At 32.1% G+C, this 15,796-nt stretch overlaps 2 protein-coding genes across 8 annotated transcripts; one reads left to right on the forward strand and one right to left on the reverse strand.

The window, feature by feature from the left end:
* Window positions 1–5,488: 5,488 nt before the first annotated feature.
* On the forward strand, window positions 5,489–11,002 carry LOC122289933 (probable tetraacyldisaccharide 4'-kinase, mitochondrial). Of its 6 annotated transcripts, none has more exons than XM_043097366.1 (9): window positions 5,492–5,743; window positions 6,267–6,390; window positions 7,547–7,777; window positions 8,114–8,263; window positions 8,455–8,664; window positions 8,858–8,917; window positions 9,406–9,486; window positions 10,002–10,139; window positions 10,689–11,002. In XM_043097366.1, the coding sequence occupies exons 1-9, from the start codon at window positions 5,571–5,573 to the stop codon at window positions 10,704–10,706; spliced, it is 1,185 nt and encodes a 394-aa protein (XP_042953300.1). In that variant the 5' UTR covers window positions 5,492–5,570; the 3' UTR covers window positions 10,707–11,002. The 6 variants fall into 6 exon arrangements, 4 of the variants coding, with proteins under 4 accessions (XP_042953302.1, XP_042953300.1, XP_042953301.1 ...); XR_006236257.1 differs by having other exon boundaries at window positions 5,493–5,743; window positions 10,002–10,224; window positions 10,679–11,002; XR_006236258.1 differs by having other exon boundaries at window positions 5,493–5,743; window positions 10,002–10,224.
* On the reverse strand, window positions 10,342–12,612 carry LOC122289934 (lactoylglutathione lyase GLX1-like). Of its 2 annotated transcripts, none has more exons than XM_043097369.1 (9): window positions 12,504–12,612; window positions 12,248–12,366; window positions 12,037–12,161; window positions 11,876–11,940; window positions 11,580–11,792; window positions 11,206–11,253; window positions 10,996–11,106; window positions 10,748–10,900; window positions 10,342–10,551 (listed from the first exon to the last, which is right to left on the reverse strand). In XM_043097369.1, the coding sequence occupies exons 1-9, from the start codon at window positions 12,561–12,563 to the stop codon at window positions 10,501–10,503; spliced, it is 945 nt and encodes a 314-aa protein (XP_042953303.1). In that variant the 5' UTR covers window positions 12,564–12,612; the 3' UTR covers window positions 10,342–10,500. The 2 variants fall into 2 exon arrangements, with proteins under 2 accessions (XP_042953303.1, XP_042953304.1); XM_043097370.1 differs by having other exon boundaries at window positions 12,248–12,362; window positions 12,504–12,609.
* Window positions 12,613–15,796: the final 3,184 nt, after the last annotated feature.

Here is a 15,796-nt window from a genome sequence, read left to right on the forward strand (position 1 = left end):
TAAAAAAAAATATCTTGAGGTAATTTTCATGAATATTATTGGGTAAAAATATTTTAAGTTGATTTTTATAGATATTATTAGATAAAAATATTTTAAGTTGATTTTTTGTAGATACTATTGGATAGAATATTATGAGATAATCTTTTATAGATATTTTGGGTAGGAGAAAACTACACTCAACTCTCAACTCCAGCCTCATCTCTTCCATATCTCATCCATAAGTATCTTCAGCCACCTTTCCCCACGAAATTATCTTCATTTACACTTTCCATTGAAAGAATATCAAACACTCTCTCTCGGACAGCTTTTAGGAGGTCTTTTGCATACCCATTTCGAAGTTTTTGTAAGTGTTTTATCATAAAGTCTCCTTCATATAAGTTGTTTCTTTTTTAGTCTAGTTTACATGGATATCTTATTTGCCCCATTTGAAAATCATTTGGTCAGTCAAATATTGTGTAAACTATAGAAAGGTTATTCTGGGAGATAAACTGGAGAATATGTTATAGTTTGGAGTTTTTGACCAAGCTAATGGATAGATATTGGTCCGAAATTTTTATGGAGTATTGTTAACATGTATATGTGACTATTGGTTGAGGATTTTTGCATGATTAAAGGTTTTGATGAAAGATTTTCTTAAATTTAGAAACTTAGAAATTGGAAGAAGAAAAACAGTTTCTGTTTTGAGAAAGTTTAACTCTTTGGTGGTCTAAACCTATTCCAATGACTTTGATAATTTTATTGGAGGATTCTAAGCATCTTATATACATTTTATATTATTATTTTAAAGATATTTGATGTTAGTTTCAAAGATATGAAATTTTATGCAAAGAGATATTCAAATAAGCCAAAGTGTGGATATTCTTGGCTAAATTTATGTTTTGGTTAATTTCTAACCATGTGATCTTGAATTAGAAGCTTATATATGTTTCAGGACATCTTTTTAAAATATGTGATGGTTTGGTTTGAAGATCATATATTTATAAGTCATAGATCAAGAGATTTATCAAAACTAGTTGAGGAAAAAGTTTCTGTTTTTGGACTAAGTGTAAAGCCAAAAACTCCAAATGTTATTTTGTGATTTTGGTGACTTTAGTTTGATAATTTAAAGCATGGTTGATGTTAGGATGATATTATGAATATGTTAGAAGTAAGATTTGATTTTTGAAATTCTTAGAGATGTTTTGATTTAAGGTCAAAACTTGTGATTCAAGTGCTTAGATCTTTTTACAAAAAAAAAAGTTTGGTGTTAATTATTAGCTTTTTCTAAATGGATGTTTTAAGTATGGTTTTGAACTTAGGATTGAAAGATGTTTGTTGCAAAATTTTGGTTTAAGCATGAGTTTTGAAATTAGAAGGAATTGCAACAAAAATCAAGGGAAATGGCCTATGGATGTTTCGACCATAGTGTGTTCTTCATAGTTGTATTTTGTTTTAAATTTTTCTGAGTTGGTATTTAAGTTTAGGACAAAATTTACATGAGGAATGTAAATTTTGAAAACTTTTGGAGTTAGTATGCAAAATCCTTAAGTTATGGGTAAAACAGTCATTTTCCCACATGTAAAGAGTAAAAAATTTTACTCTTTAAGTTAGTATTTTCCATATTTCAAATTATTAGTGATTTAGTTCTAACTTTTAGAATCACTAATTACAGTTTCTTGTGGTCGCACTTGAAGTTTTATAAGAAACGCGGAGATCGAGGTAAGTTAGTTTTTAACTTACTAGCAGTCTACTGTGTATGTGTGCTAAGTAAAGGAATTACAGTGCATGTATGTGTGTTATCATATATGTCATGCCATGCCAAGTTATCACGTAATTGTCTATTATATAGAATTTATCCTGTCGTCAATTTTATCTGTTACATAATATATTCTGTAATGTATTACTGTACCTTACAAGTACGTCATGCTAAGTATGCCATATATTACATGTATGTCAAGTCATGTAATATTCACTGTTGCAAGTATGTCATGTTAAATATGTTGTCTATTATATGTTATGCAATGTTACGAAATATTTCTATCTCAAGTTGGTCATGTATTTCAAGTTATATTCAAGTCACGTTATGTTACGTCAGGATTTCAGTCATTTCGTATTCCAGTCATGTTTCATTTTGATTACTTATGTATGGGGTCACAACAATTGTAACGCATACACTACGTGATACACAGCAATTGTAACACGTAGAATACATGCGGCCACAACAACTGTGGAGTATGTATTTAAGCAGTTAAAGAATAAGTTTTCGTAAAATACATGGGGCCACAACAACTTTGGAGTATGTATTTACACGTAGAATACATGGGGCCACAACAACTGTGAAGTATGTATTTTTCATGTTAAGTCAAGTTTGTGTAGAATACATGGGACCACAACAACTGTGGAGTATGTATTTACACGTAGAATACATGAGGCCACAACAACTGTGGAGTATGTATTTTTCATGTTAAGTCAAGTTTCAGATCAAGTTCATGTCAAGTTAAGTTCAGTTCATGTTTCAATTTAAGTTATGTCAATTATGCTATGTTGTACGCCAAGTTATGCTTTAATTACTTATGAATTTGATTATGCATTTATGCTTTTACTGTCATGCATGCATCATTAGCTTGTGTGGAAGTTTTTTGTTAACTTACTGAGATTTGTAATCAAATCTCACTTTGGTAGTCCCAACTACCATTCCCCCCGAATGGTAGATCTTGTTACAGGACCTGAAGGAGAATCAGAAGCTGATCAACTAGACACAGTTGACTAAGCGACGACACGACGTCAATGTTAATATAGTAGTTAACGTAAATTACTACTTATACAATGGAGTTACATCTTTAGTACTTTTTGGATCATAATCATTTTGGACCAGTGTTGTGATCTATTCAATGGGTCTTTATGTATGAAGTATGTTTTAAGCATTTGGGATATTTTCAATTTGGTGCATAGTATTGCTAAAGAAAAAAATTATCCGCTGCGAATATTGCATAATGTTAGATGCATGTTAGGAACATTGCATCTTATATGTCATGAACGGGGGCATGTAACCTTGTGTTGCATGTCTCGATGCTTCAAATGTCCGTCCGATCCCAAACAGAATTTGGGGGCGTCACAGACGGTGTACCCGTCATCTTTTTCACTTCTAATGGAGGTTCCACCACTTCTAGCGGTAGTCTTTATCTGTTTTTTTATAATATTGTATCTTTTCATAGGACATGAGTAGGGACCAAGACATTGATTCCTAATAAATCTTTTTTTTTTTTTCTTTTTCCACCATTTCGTACTATTATTTATTATTTGTTGAGGAACCTCACTCCCTCCTCATGTATTATCTTTTATAATTTAATGATGTTAACTTGCTTAAAAAAAAAAAAAAAAAAGTTCTTCGCGTTTAAGCTAGTGTAATCTTACATCACAGAAAGGGTAAGAATGGACTTTAAATTAATAACGTGCTTCTCACCTTTTCAATGTATCCAATACTAATAAAATATTGTATTGATTCGTACCAATTACCAAAGAAGGGGAGGGCAAATTTCAACCACGATTAAGGGTGGTTTCATCGTACAAATGAGATGATGCGAAATAAAAATTAAAAATTAAATAAAATATTATTTAAATATAATTATTATTTTAAAATTTTAAATTATTTATTATATTTTATTTAAAAATTAAAAAAATTATAATAATTAAATTAAATGAGATAACTTGTAAAAGCAAACGAGATGCGTGTTGTTTGAAAAATTTGAGACTCAGCGGGAGATGAAAGCTTATAAGAAATGATAGAGAGTTTTTCTAACAATTTCTTTGCACATTTATGGGGAAGGATAATGCTAAATATAATTCAGTGTGTAGTCCTCGTATATCATTAGAAAAAATAATGAAGTTTACAATTAAAAAAAACGATTTTTTTTATATGAATTTTAGATTTCCATACTTAAAATAAAAATATGTAAAAATTACACAATCTAATACTATAAATATTAAATATCATTTGAAAGGACAAATAATCAATAAAAATTAGATCAACAATAGACAGTTTTAAAGTAGTGCATTGAGAATAGCTTCGAATGCGGTAATGGAGTGGGTTGTTGAAGGAGGAGGATACGTGCCATGGTTTCTTACAACTTTGCTTGATAAAGTTTTTATAGCTTTAGAACATGATCTACAAATTCTCTTTCAAACGTGCAAATTGTGAAGTCAATCAAGTTGCGGACAACTTGTCTAAATTCGAAGAAACATAATTCGTAGGAGAGAGATTGCTCTACTGCCCCTAGCTGTCGTCGAATGTCAACGAGTTTGGCTTGTAATAAAGTTTTAAAAATTTTATATGGAATTATTTATATCTATTTTTTTACGTATTTTATTAATATAATTATCTATATTATTATTTTTTAATATAAAAAATTATTTTAATTAATCACATTAATAAAATATATAAAATTGATTACATATAATAAAACTCATAAAACTTTAATCATAGAAAAATGCTAGATCCCCCGCTGGGAGCTACTGCTCCCAAATTTTTTTTCTTAGTGATTAAGTAAATTTTTTTAATATTATTATGATTTTTTTATATTTTTTTAAATATTTAAAAACATTAAAAAAATAATATAAAAAAAAAAACACAAGCGAAAACTCCCACAACGGTGGCCGTAGCACTCCCCTTAATCATAATATTCTAAAGTAACGGTTTCCCTTACCAAGAAATTATTGAGTATTAAAAGGTTATGATTATCATAGTGCATATCTAGGATTTTATTTCCACACAGGCATGAGTATAATAACAATTAGATAAATTATTTATAGAAGTTTTACGTTATACATATTTATTTAATTAATATGTAATTTATTATTTTTAATATTTTATTTTAATGATAAAATATATGTGTGTTTAAAAATAAATATGAAAGCGTCAAATCATATATTAATTATGTCGGAGTGTATGGTATAAAACTTGTAACATTTCTCCCTATGCGTGCGATTTGCCATTGAAGACTCCATGTCGTGGAAATCTATCTCCTGCCCCTGACGCCTTTATTTTTTAAAATTTTATCTTTTAAATAAGTAACCTCGGGTATAATTATCATATAAAATTTAAATACATAAATTTTGTATAATTATTTTATAAAAAATTAAAATATTGATTATTTTAAAAAATAATAATTTATTTTTAGAATTTTTAAATATGAGATATATTTATTTTATACAAAAAATAATATTTACGGTACGTAAGTAATAAGCACTACATAATATTTAAAAGATAAATAAATATAGAATGTATATAAAAAATTTTAAGTTTTTAATAATAAAATTCACTATGTTTTAAAATAATTATAAAATATTTATAAACTTCGTAACTATGTCTATTATTATTCCTTTTTTTTAATATTTTACGGTTGATTTATCTATTTAGATTATGTATAAATTATTTTTATTTTTAAATAGAGCCATGCTCAAGCGAGCCCGTGCTACGTGTACTTATGCTGGGCACGCAACCCACTGAATTCCAGCTCCACGTCAGCTGATTCAGCTCTTTCCCCGTTTATCCGCCTCTTTTCTCGTAGTCTGATACTCTCTCCAGTCTACCCATGGAGAAACTGAGAGTGCTGGTGATCGAGATCGCTTACTCTCGGAACCACACGAAGCTCTCTCCACTCCAACGCTCTCTCATCCCAGTCCTCTCATTCGCCTCATCTCTCTACAGACTTGCTCTGTCTCTCCGCCACTATCTCTACCACTTGGGCATCTTCCGCAAGCACAGGTAGGACCCACCACCCCCTTCGTTTCTCACTCAATTTTGCTGCAAGAATAAAAAAGAAAATTAGCCTCTGTGTTTCCGGCTCTAAAGAAGAGAAAAAAGAAAAAGAAAAAGGAAAAAGGATAGCTCCAAGCCTCCAACTAAATCAAGGCAACGGAGTTTGGTTTTGTAGAACTTTTCTTCTTTTAAAATTTCGGAGCCCAAGTTATGCGATGGTGGGATGCCTCCTTTTCCTACATTCTTTCAGCAACAAATTAGCATGTGAATTTTTAATTTTTTTTATTGGGTTCCCCATTTGTTTAATACAGAAAAAACGCAGGCTTGAATATTTCTTAATTTTTTTCCCTCAACTTTCACTACGAACAAGCTCCCACTGTTGTTCCAAGTTCTGCTCTGGCTTGATTTTTGTTTAGTTTAATTTACCGTAATGTGGTCTCAACTCTCAAGAACTGCTTTTGTTCAATTTTGTTAAACTCAATTCAAATATTCCATCTTTTATATACTCTTTATATATATTGGGTTCGAGGTTGCCGGTGCCTGTTATTAGTGTCGGGAATTTGACTTGGGGAGGCAATGGGAAGACACCCATGGTGGAGTTCATTGCTCGCTGGTTAGTTGACTCTGGAATTTCACCTCTCATTCTCACTCGGGTAACACGAGTTTCCTTTTCATTTCTTTTCCATTTTCTTGTAATAATATGATTGGCGTTTTTAGATTTTCAATAGTGAGGCTAATTTAGTTTTTTTCGCTGAAAATGTTCTCAGCAGAGTAAGTGCGGTTTTTCAAACTATTAAATTACCGCGTCAATGTCATTTGAAAATGAGTCCGATTCCAGGAAATAGAAAGAAAACATACACAAACGCACAGGAACGCGTACCCGCCAAGAGAGGAGGAAAGAGGTGAGATGAGTCGAGGAAGTTTCATAGGAAGTCTATGATGTCAATTGATATGCCCTCGAAAATGGCTGCTTTTGATATTTGGCGTTATTTTCGACCTTAGTGGAACGTGAACGGTGAACGGGTCCAGTTTGTTTAGGCTACGTTGAATTATGTTAAAGTTGTACGACAATACTGCAACAGCACTGTGGTATCCCGTTCACGACAAAGAAAAAAGACAGGGATGAGGTAACTCATTGATGTCCCAATGTCGTCTAGCATTGATGGACTAAAGAGACTGTTTAAGAGACTACAACATTTGAAGTCGCATTAATTCATAACGTATTGACAAAACGAGCTATTGTGTTCCATCTACTTGGAGGCTTTTGCTGTAGGTATGGGGGAAAAAAACAAAACTATGACCTTGTCTACTGTCTCGCATAAGAACCTTCCTAGCAATTCATGCCTGGCACGTCCTTACGTGGAACCCACAGATATGAATGGTCAAGATCCGTATTGTTCCCAATATCCCAAAAATACTGCCTGCGAAATGGTCCATGATGCTTGTGGAAATCCTCGGATATTTTAACAAACACAGGTATGAATGGTTAAGATCCGTATGGCTCCCAAAAATACTTACAGCAAAATGCTCCCTGATGCATGTAGAAATTCTCTGATATTTCAACAATAGACTTGGCATAGCAGTCTCCATGTAAGCTGGCAGGCATAGTGGATTCTATACAATTCTAAAGTATAATGGCCCTCTTGAGTAATTTCTTTTCGTAAACATTCTTTTGTCTTTTCCAGAAGTTAGAAAGGATAGAGAAAATAGATTGCTCTTTCATATGAATCAGGCCTAAAAACTATTGTCGAAGTATGCTTGACTGGCATTTGGCAATTGTGAGGCTTACTGATATAATTTCCCTTGCAGGGTTATGCTGGTGGGGATGAAGCTAGAATGCTTGGAAGGCATCTACTCGGGGGACCTGCAAAGATTGGTGTGGGCGCAAACCGGGCAGCTGTTGCTGCTGCTTATTTTGAAAAATATGGTTACGTTGATCCTCGTAGTAGTACATCCTATCAGAGACTTCGCCTCAACAAAGTGGAAAGTCATCTTAATTCAGAAAAAGTTGGTGCTGTAATTCTAGATGATGGAATGCAGGTATTGAGTTGTGCTTTTTGTTTCTTTTCCAATGTTGGAATGCAGCCATCATCTATGGAAATGTCCCGTCCCACATTATTTTCTCCAGTAACTATTTTTATCATATGTTATATGTAACTAATACTGTCAATAAGCTCTAGCTCAAAAAATGCTTCTTTTATATATATATGTATGTATAAAACAAGGCATAATTTTAACATTATTTTGGTTCTCAACGTGATGGCATAGTGAATATGTTGGTTAATATTTCAATTTTAGCGAAGAACTCTTGAAACCCAGATTTTTTGCTCGTAGGGTTTCTATGCTGATAGTTTATGTTATTGATATGGAAAACAGCACTGGAGCTTGCACCATGATCTGGAGGTCGTAATGGTCAATGGATTAGTGCTGTGGGGCTGCTGTCATTTACTCCCACTTGGACCCTTAAGGGAGCCATTGACTGCGCTCAAACGGGCTGATGTTGCTGTCATCCATCATGCTGACATGGTATACAAGACTGCCCTTTTTCAATTTTTCCATTTTAAGTTATCTTTTATGCTTCAACGGACTGTTTTGTGGTGAGCATATGCTTAGGTATTGGTTGCTCAGTCTCTTTGGTTTACACAGTTTAGATTGTGTGTTTCCAGAGCCAGTAGATATTTACATTGATTTGAAATTTATTGTTGGGTATCACACAGGTTTCAGAACAAGGTCTCAAAGATGCAGAGCTTATGATTCGAGAAGTTAAAGAATCCCTCCCTATTTTCTACACTAGAATGACTCCCTTGAACTTTTTTGAAGTGTCAAATATTAATTCCAAACTACCCCTGGGAGCTTTGTGTAATGCCATCATATTATGTGTGTCTGCCATTGGTTCTGCAAATGCTTTTGTAAATGCGATAGAGAAGGTACTAGGCCTCCCTTTCATTTATCTCACTTTCATTTCAAAATGGATTCTTGAGATCCTGAGGAGCCTCGTACATGTCATCTTCTTGTCCAGATACAGATTATGTGGCATCGTTGTTGCTCTCTACATTTACCCCTTCTTTCCTCTTTGTTTGATCTTTGCTTTGTCTCTAAATGGGAGATAACTTGCTGCAGATAGGAGCATCTTTTGTTGATAGACTCAACTTCAGTGACCATCACATCTTTCAAGCCAGGGTACAGTTATCTTCATCTTTGCCATGATTTATGATCTTTGTCAAGTAGTGGTTCTACCTTTGTACTAGGTGCTCGTCTATTCTCTCTTTCTGTACAACCTTATTCCATTCTGCCATTTAAAACACACTGAATATCAAGTAGGCAAAGACTGTATACGGCAGTTGTTTCAACCTCCCACCCTTCCCCTCTTCCGCAACTTCCTTTTCTTTGTTATTTTTTTGGAAAATACTCTAGTCACAAAAGGATTATATAAAGTAATCCCACAAACTGACATGGTTTAATGTGACCCATTAGATTATAAACTTACTTTTATTGTAAAGTAGATTTAATGGATCAGATGAAACTATATCAATTTGTGGGATTACTTTATTGTAATCTATTTGTGGCTCTAGCACTCTCTATTTTTTTTCAGTGTCTGCTTGACCACTGATTTGGAGGCTCCAGACATATGGCAAATTCTTGATAACTCTTGTTGCTAATCAATGCAGGATGTTGACCTGATCAGAAGGAGACTTGAAGAACTTGAGGATAAGTTTGGTTCCAAGCCAGTTGTCGTAGTAACAGAAAAGGTAAGTAGATTCAAATCATTATACTGGTGGGTGTTTTATTTATATTTGTACCCCTTATTTTGTTTAAGGGGGCTAAAAATGAGGGTTTTTTATTTTTTATTTTTTTTTTGTGCGAACAATCTCTAGAGGCCATCAGACTGGGGAGTTTTTCCTTTAAATTACCCAATGTGCACTTGTAGGAAACTCGTTGACGAGAGCATGTGCACCCCTGGGATTAGTTAGAACATTGTTTCCCGACACCCAGTGTCAATAAAAAAATATGAGCTTTTTTTATGTTTCTTGAATGCATCTTCTTCTTATGAAACACAAATTTTATGTTCATTGTACATCTTCACGTAGCACGTGGTTGTGAGGTTGCTCACAATATTTTTTCAATTTAGGGCTAGTAGTATGTATACCTTTTCTGTTGAATTTTGACCATTACTTATATGAACCAAACAAAATCTAAAATTATGAATCGTGGAGGATATGAAAACTCATTCCATTTTTCTTGATGTTGAAATTCACGTTGCCAGGATTATGATCGAGACGCTGAGATTCTTAAGGGCTTATATCCTTTCAAAGTATTGGTGCTTTGTTCTGCATTGCAATTTCTGTCTCAGAAAGGATGCACGGAGAAGGGATTCAAAAAGTTGTTGGAGGAATCACTAAGGGTAAAATTACGTGGTCCAAACTAGAGTTCAGCTACAGTGATTCAAATCAAGGGACAGTTTTCTAGCATGATTGGATGTTTTTATGGTACCTTCTTGAATTTGGCGATCTCAACAGGACTGCTATTACTGGCTAGTTTGTTGATAGTTTTGTCTTTGCACTAAGGTCTTGTTTGCATTGAAATGAAATAGTTTTATATAAAAGTTGAGAATTAAATAAAATATATTTAGAATATTATTTTTTCACAGCCCAAATTTGTGTAACTAGTGTTACTACATACAAAAGCATAAGCGCAATAGAATTAGATGTTGGTATGCCGCATGGAAAGGAATAAGCATGACCCAAATGCTAGATTTTGGTTGATCACTCTTTCTTCTGCACCTCCTTGAGATAATCTTTATTGTCCATTAAATCCTGTAAAATCAAGGGTATGTTTGATAAATGAGAATTTATGTAAGTATTTAGGATTCTTGGAATATTTTTTGAGATGTGTTTCTCACAATCTTTTTTAGAATTCTGATTACTATATGTTTATTACTAGAAACTCAAAGCCTAAGCGAACTGTGTAAAGCAGCCATTGCTTGAAGATGTATTAAAGTTGAGAACTCACAGTCTTAAAGCCTTCTGGATCAACGAAAGAAGTGATTTTGGTGTTGATTTGAGGAATTGGACCTGGTGGTAGAATTATTTGTCCTCCGAGTTCTTTGGCAACCAGTTTAACAGCTGCAGCACTCTTGTATACATTATCGGTACCAATAGCAAGCTGGGGATGGAAAGAAGTCTCATTCTCGTCAGAAAATAGCTATTTTAGTGAACATGAAAAACAAAGCTCAATGAATAAAATAGAATATAGCACACCTCAGTATATCCGTTTCCTCTCGTATACTCAGTTACATTATAATTATATTTCAATTCCACAGCAGTAGTCTGAGTTAGATTGGATCCATATGCCACCATACCAATGGTGTACTGTACATGCGAGGCAGAAAAGATTGATTAAATAATGTCTGTTTCAAAAAATGGTGATTGTGTGGTGCACGTTTAATTACGTCTTGGGTAGAAAATCACCTTTTCTTGTGGGCTATCATACCGGAACAGTAGGTTCATCCCCAATGCCTGCCAGAAGTGGAGGAAAAGAATCCAGAATTCAGATAATAGATCAGACATGAGATGAGATAAGTTTCTGTGAAGGAACATTGTGCAAGAACATGTAGATACGATGGGAGAGTGATAATATGCAAGGCAAATGGTTCTCTACATTAAGCTAGATTGAGAGCAGAGCTAAATTGGTATACATGTATTCAAGATAATTCAAATGCAACCTAGCAAATTAGTTAATATCACTGTATATGCGCATTTTGCTTCTTAACAGTCACTACAAAATTACAAATGAGGGTTCTGGGTAGTTAATTACGAAAAATAAGAGAAAAACAGTACTATACCTTTTCATAAAACTTAATAGCATGATCAAGATCGGCGACATGAAGCATTATATGACTGATTGGCTCGGGAGTTGGGGGACTCTGGACGAGCTCATAGGTGTAGCCATCAGGATCCAAGCCGTAGGAGTAGATGACCGGGAGCCCTGTCACTGTCCCTGGTTCACGAGTGATCACTCCACCCTTTGCTCGAATGTTTTCAACCATTGCATAGATCTAAGGAATTTAAGAGATTGACAGATTTTGAAGATACAAATTAATTAAAAGTTGTTCATGCTTATACTTCAGTTAGTACTCACATCCTGAGTGGCAATTCCAATATGTCCAAAGGCAGTCCCAATTTCGTATTTTTCAACTCCATGAACTGTTTATTAGCGGATGATAAAAACAAGCACCAAATTAGTTATTGATTTAAACGTAAAAACAAGTTTGAGGTAGGGAAATGTTCGAGGAGACATACTGCATGTAAACTCCAAAACGAAATGAGTGTCTCGAGGGCCAAACCCCACAACTGCTTTTGAGTACTTCTGTTTTGGGAAGTATTTCTGGCTTAGGAGCTTCATCCCAAGAGACTCTGTGTAAAACCTGTTGATCAAGGAAGGAAACTTACACTTTCGAATATAAAGAATTAAACTTGCATTAAAGAATTATATATATGCTAAGAAACATACTTAATGGTCCGATTAAGATTACCAACTCTGATACCAGCATGGAGGAAACGACGATTATCCTTCTTCACCCATCCCAACTCATCATCATTGGGGATGCGAGCTGCCATGCTTGACCCTATCTAATCATTTAGTTTTAGTTAGATAATTAGCAACAAATGAAAACATGCAACAAAGCAGAATAATGATCCAATTGTTGCATTAAACTTGAAATAAAAGGCTTTGGCGCCGTTGGTATAAAGCGGGCTTAATTAATTACCAGGGAGAGGAGCAAAACAACAGAAAAAGCAAACTGCTTGTAAATAGCTATTTTAAGCATAGAAGATAGCCTGTATAACAATAAACGATATATAGCACTATTGTATAAAGATTACGCAACACAATCACCTATTTATATAGAGTGCCTCTTTGAACGGGATCTGGTGTGAACATGAAGTTTCCATTTCTCTCTCCGTTTAAAAACATCCACCCTAGATGACAGATGGCACTTCACTCTCTTTGACTAAACTAGAAAGTTGCATTTTTCATGTCATTGTCGTAATGAAAACTCCACGTTCACACCAGATCCTGTTCACTAATACTAAATGGATTTGAACTACGAACTTTCAAATAATTGAATTAATGTCGATCAGGATTGATGGTTTCAAACCGCATGGTGCTCATTGATGTTGACATTCCGGCTCTATACGTATAACATTTGCCAGGATTATGAACGTGACACTGGGATTCTGAAGGGCTTGCATCCTTTCAAAGTTTCGGGTGCTTTGTTATGTATTGCAATTTCTGTCTCAGAAAGAATGCATGTAGAACGGTCAAGAAATTGTCGGAGGAAGGCTACATTTGGATACTAGATGAACTCAAATGATCTGAGTTGATATGTAAATAGTAATATCTTGTAAGTTCTATTAAGATGTATTTAAATATAAATAGGTTGAGATCCGTTTGGATTTGAAAAGCATATCATCTTATTAATTAAAACTTTTTCAAATTTTCACATAAAATATAATAAATAATTTAATTTCTTCAAATCTTAATTTAATATTTTCAAATCTCAGAACATAAATAATATTATAAAATAATATTATAAAAATATTTTATTTAACTTTTATTTAAAATCATCTTATTTCATCTCTAAACTTAAATTACTATGAAATAGATTTAATTGTTCTATAAAAGGTTGAGAAATATTAAATTTTAATAATAATTGATTTAAAATAAATTAAGATAAAAGAGGCTGTTAAGATGCCGCCAAAATGAATAGCGTACTATGGTTTTTTTAAGATAAATTTATGCTCCAAACGGACCCAGTAGTAAAATTATGTGGTCCAAACTAGAGTCTGCTATTCAAATGAAGGGGACAGTTTACGAGGTGGACATGATTGGATGTTTTATGGTCCCATTTTGAATTTGGCAAGCATTCACATTAGGTTCATCGTAATATTTTTTATAATTTAATTAAAAATAAAATTTTTTAAAATTTTATCTATTTTTTAAAAATTTCGTATATCTCATTCTCTATATTTTTTTTATTTTATTAAAATAATATTTTTTATTATTTTTTTCTCACTTTTATTTATAAACTTAATTACTCAATATTTTTTTATTATGTTTTAAACTATTACTCTAATAAATATATTAAATAAAAATTTAAATTATTTCTTTATGGGTATGATAATATTTTTAATTTTTTTATATTTTTGTAATTATTTAAATTATTTTTAAAATTATTATTTAAAACTATAATAAATATGAGTATAATAGAATGTGTATATAATTGAAAGAATAATTTATTTTATATATTAAAATAAAATATTGATAAAAAATAATTTAGAAAATAAATAGTGGTTTCTTAAATATGGAGAATCAAAATTCATTTCTTAAATATTTTTTCTAAAATAGAGATCTAGATGTAAGAAGTATTTTAATCAAAACTTTATAATAAATCTTAAATTACAGAAAATTCAGTGCTTCGAGACATCGAATGTGAATGATTTTAATAATTTTAATTTGTGATTGTTTTGTCTTTTTTAAAATGTTACTTTTCATTCTATGCAATATATTTTATATATTTAAATATTATTATTTTATTTTATGTTTTAAAATTAATTAAATTATTTTATTTATCATTTATCATTTATATTTAATATAATATCTGACGTGTAAAAATGATAAATAGAATCATTTTTTATCTACGCACTTGTGATCATTTTTTCACGGAAAATACTATTTGAGATCAATAGAATAAGTCAAAAAAAGGGACTGATCGACTTGGCCCGTTAATAAAAAAATCAAAAATTCTATGTGGAGTCATTTTTGTACACTCTTTTGTACACTCCAGTGATATGATTGGTTGGATATTAAAAAAAAATTAATCCAGCCAATCATATCAATGAAATGCGCAAAGAGTACGCAAAAGTGACTGTATGTAGCATTGCTCTAAAAAAATAAAACAAAATTGAAAAAAAAAAGAAAGGCCCCGTCTAATCCCCTGTATGCCGAACCCTCTCTTCGCCGCTAGCTCGAGCTCCTGTCACCACTCACCTCTCTCCTCAATCACGGGTTATAGAGCATCCCTGCAATGGCCTAGCCATGGATTTTGATAGCATAACTCTATAAATGATGCTCACATCATATCCCTATCATTAAAAGTCAACAAAACTAACTTTGAAAACGAATGTATTCGAAATGGAGTTCGGTGCAAAAAAGTTGTTTTCTTTCAATCAGTTTCGGTAGTATTTTCTTTAAAACAGTTTGTTTTTTGAAACAATTTTTTTGAAGAACAGATTCACCCAAGTTCAAATTAAACAGATTTTGTAAAATATGTACCGAAATTTTAGGGAGTAAACAGCAATTCATGATTCTGGGTTGGAGGCATGAGTGACGAGAGGGGATGAGGGATTTCAGGGTCGGGACAGGATGGAGACGAGCAAGATGGCCAGAGCAGCCTTAGAGCATTCTCATCCCATTCTTCATCTCTATTTCTATAATTTAATTCAAAATTATCTTTTTTTAAATTTTTTCTTAAATTTTATTCATCTTTCAAAAACATCCTACATCCCATTTCCTATCTCTATTTCTATTTTATTAAATAATATTTTTCTATTCTTTTTTTATTATTTTTTTCTTTCACTTCTATTTACAAAATTAACTATTCAATATTTTTTTCTTATTTTTTGAACTATTACTCTAGTGAATATTTTAAACAAAAATTTAAATTATTTTTTTGTGAATATGATAATATTTTTAAAATTAATTTTTTTATATTTTTGTAATTAATTAAATTATTTTTAAAATTATTATTTAAAACTATAATAAATATAAGTATAAGAGAAAGTGTAGATGAAAAATAAATTATTTATTTTATATATTAGAATAAAATATTGATAAAAATAATTTAGAGAATGAATAGTGAGTCTCCAAATATAAAGACTTACTTTTTATTCCTTAAATATTTTTCTTAAAATAAAGATCCAAATGTAGAGTACATTTTAATCAAAATCTCAAAATAAATTCTAAATTATAAGAAATATGGTACTTTGGAAACTGGATAGG

This window comes from Carya illinoinensis, chromosome 12, assembly GCF_018687715.1.
Source record: "Carya illinoinensis cultivar Pawnee chromosome 12, C.illinoinensisPawnee_v1, whole genome shotgun sequence".
Classification (NCBI taxonomy): domain Eukaryota; kingdom Viridiplantae; phylum Streptophyta; class Magnoliopsida; order Fagales; family Juglandaceae; genus Carya; species Carya illinoinensis.

Coding starts and splice junctions, on each gene's coding strand:
- LOC122289933 (XM_043097365.1), top strand. CDS start 5,571: ATGGAGAAACTGAGAGTGCTGGTGATCGAGATCGCTTACTCTCGGAAC. Junction 6,391..7,546: donor CACCTCTCATTCTCACTCGG/GTAACACGAGTT, acceptor TTTCCCTTGCAG/GGTTATGCTGGTGGGGATGA. Junction 8,665..8,857: donor TTGTAAATGCGATAGAGAAG/GTACTAGGCCTC, acceptor AACTTGCTGCAG/ATAGGAGCATCTTTTGTTGA.
- LOC122289934 (XM_043097369.1), bottom strand. CDS start 12,563: ATGCTTAAAATAGCTATTTACAAGCAGTTTGCTTTTTCTGTTGTTTTG. Junction 12,162..12,247: donor AATCTTAATCGGACCATTAA/GTATGTTTCTTA, acceptor CTTGATCAACAG/GTTTTACACAGAGTCTCTTG. Junction 11,254..11,579: donor CTATTAAGTTTTATGAAAAG/GTATAGTACTGT, acceptor CACTTCTGGCAG/GCATTGGGGATGAACCTACT.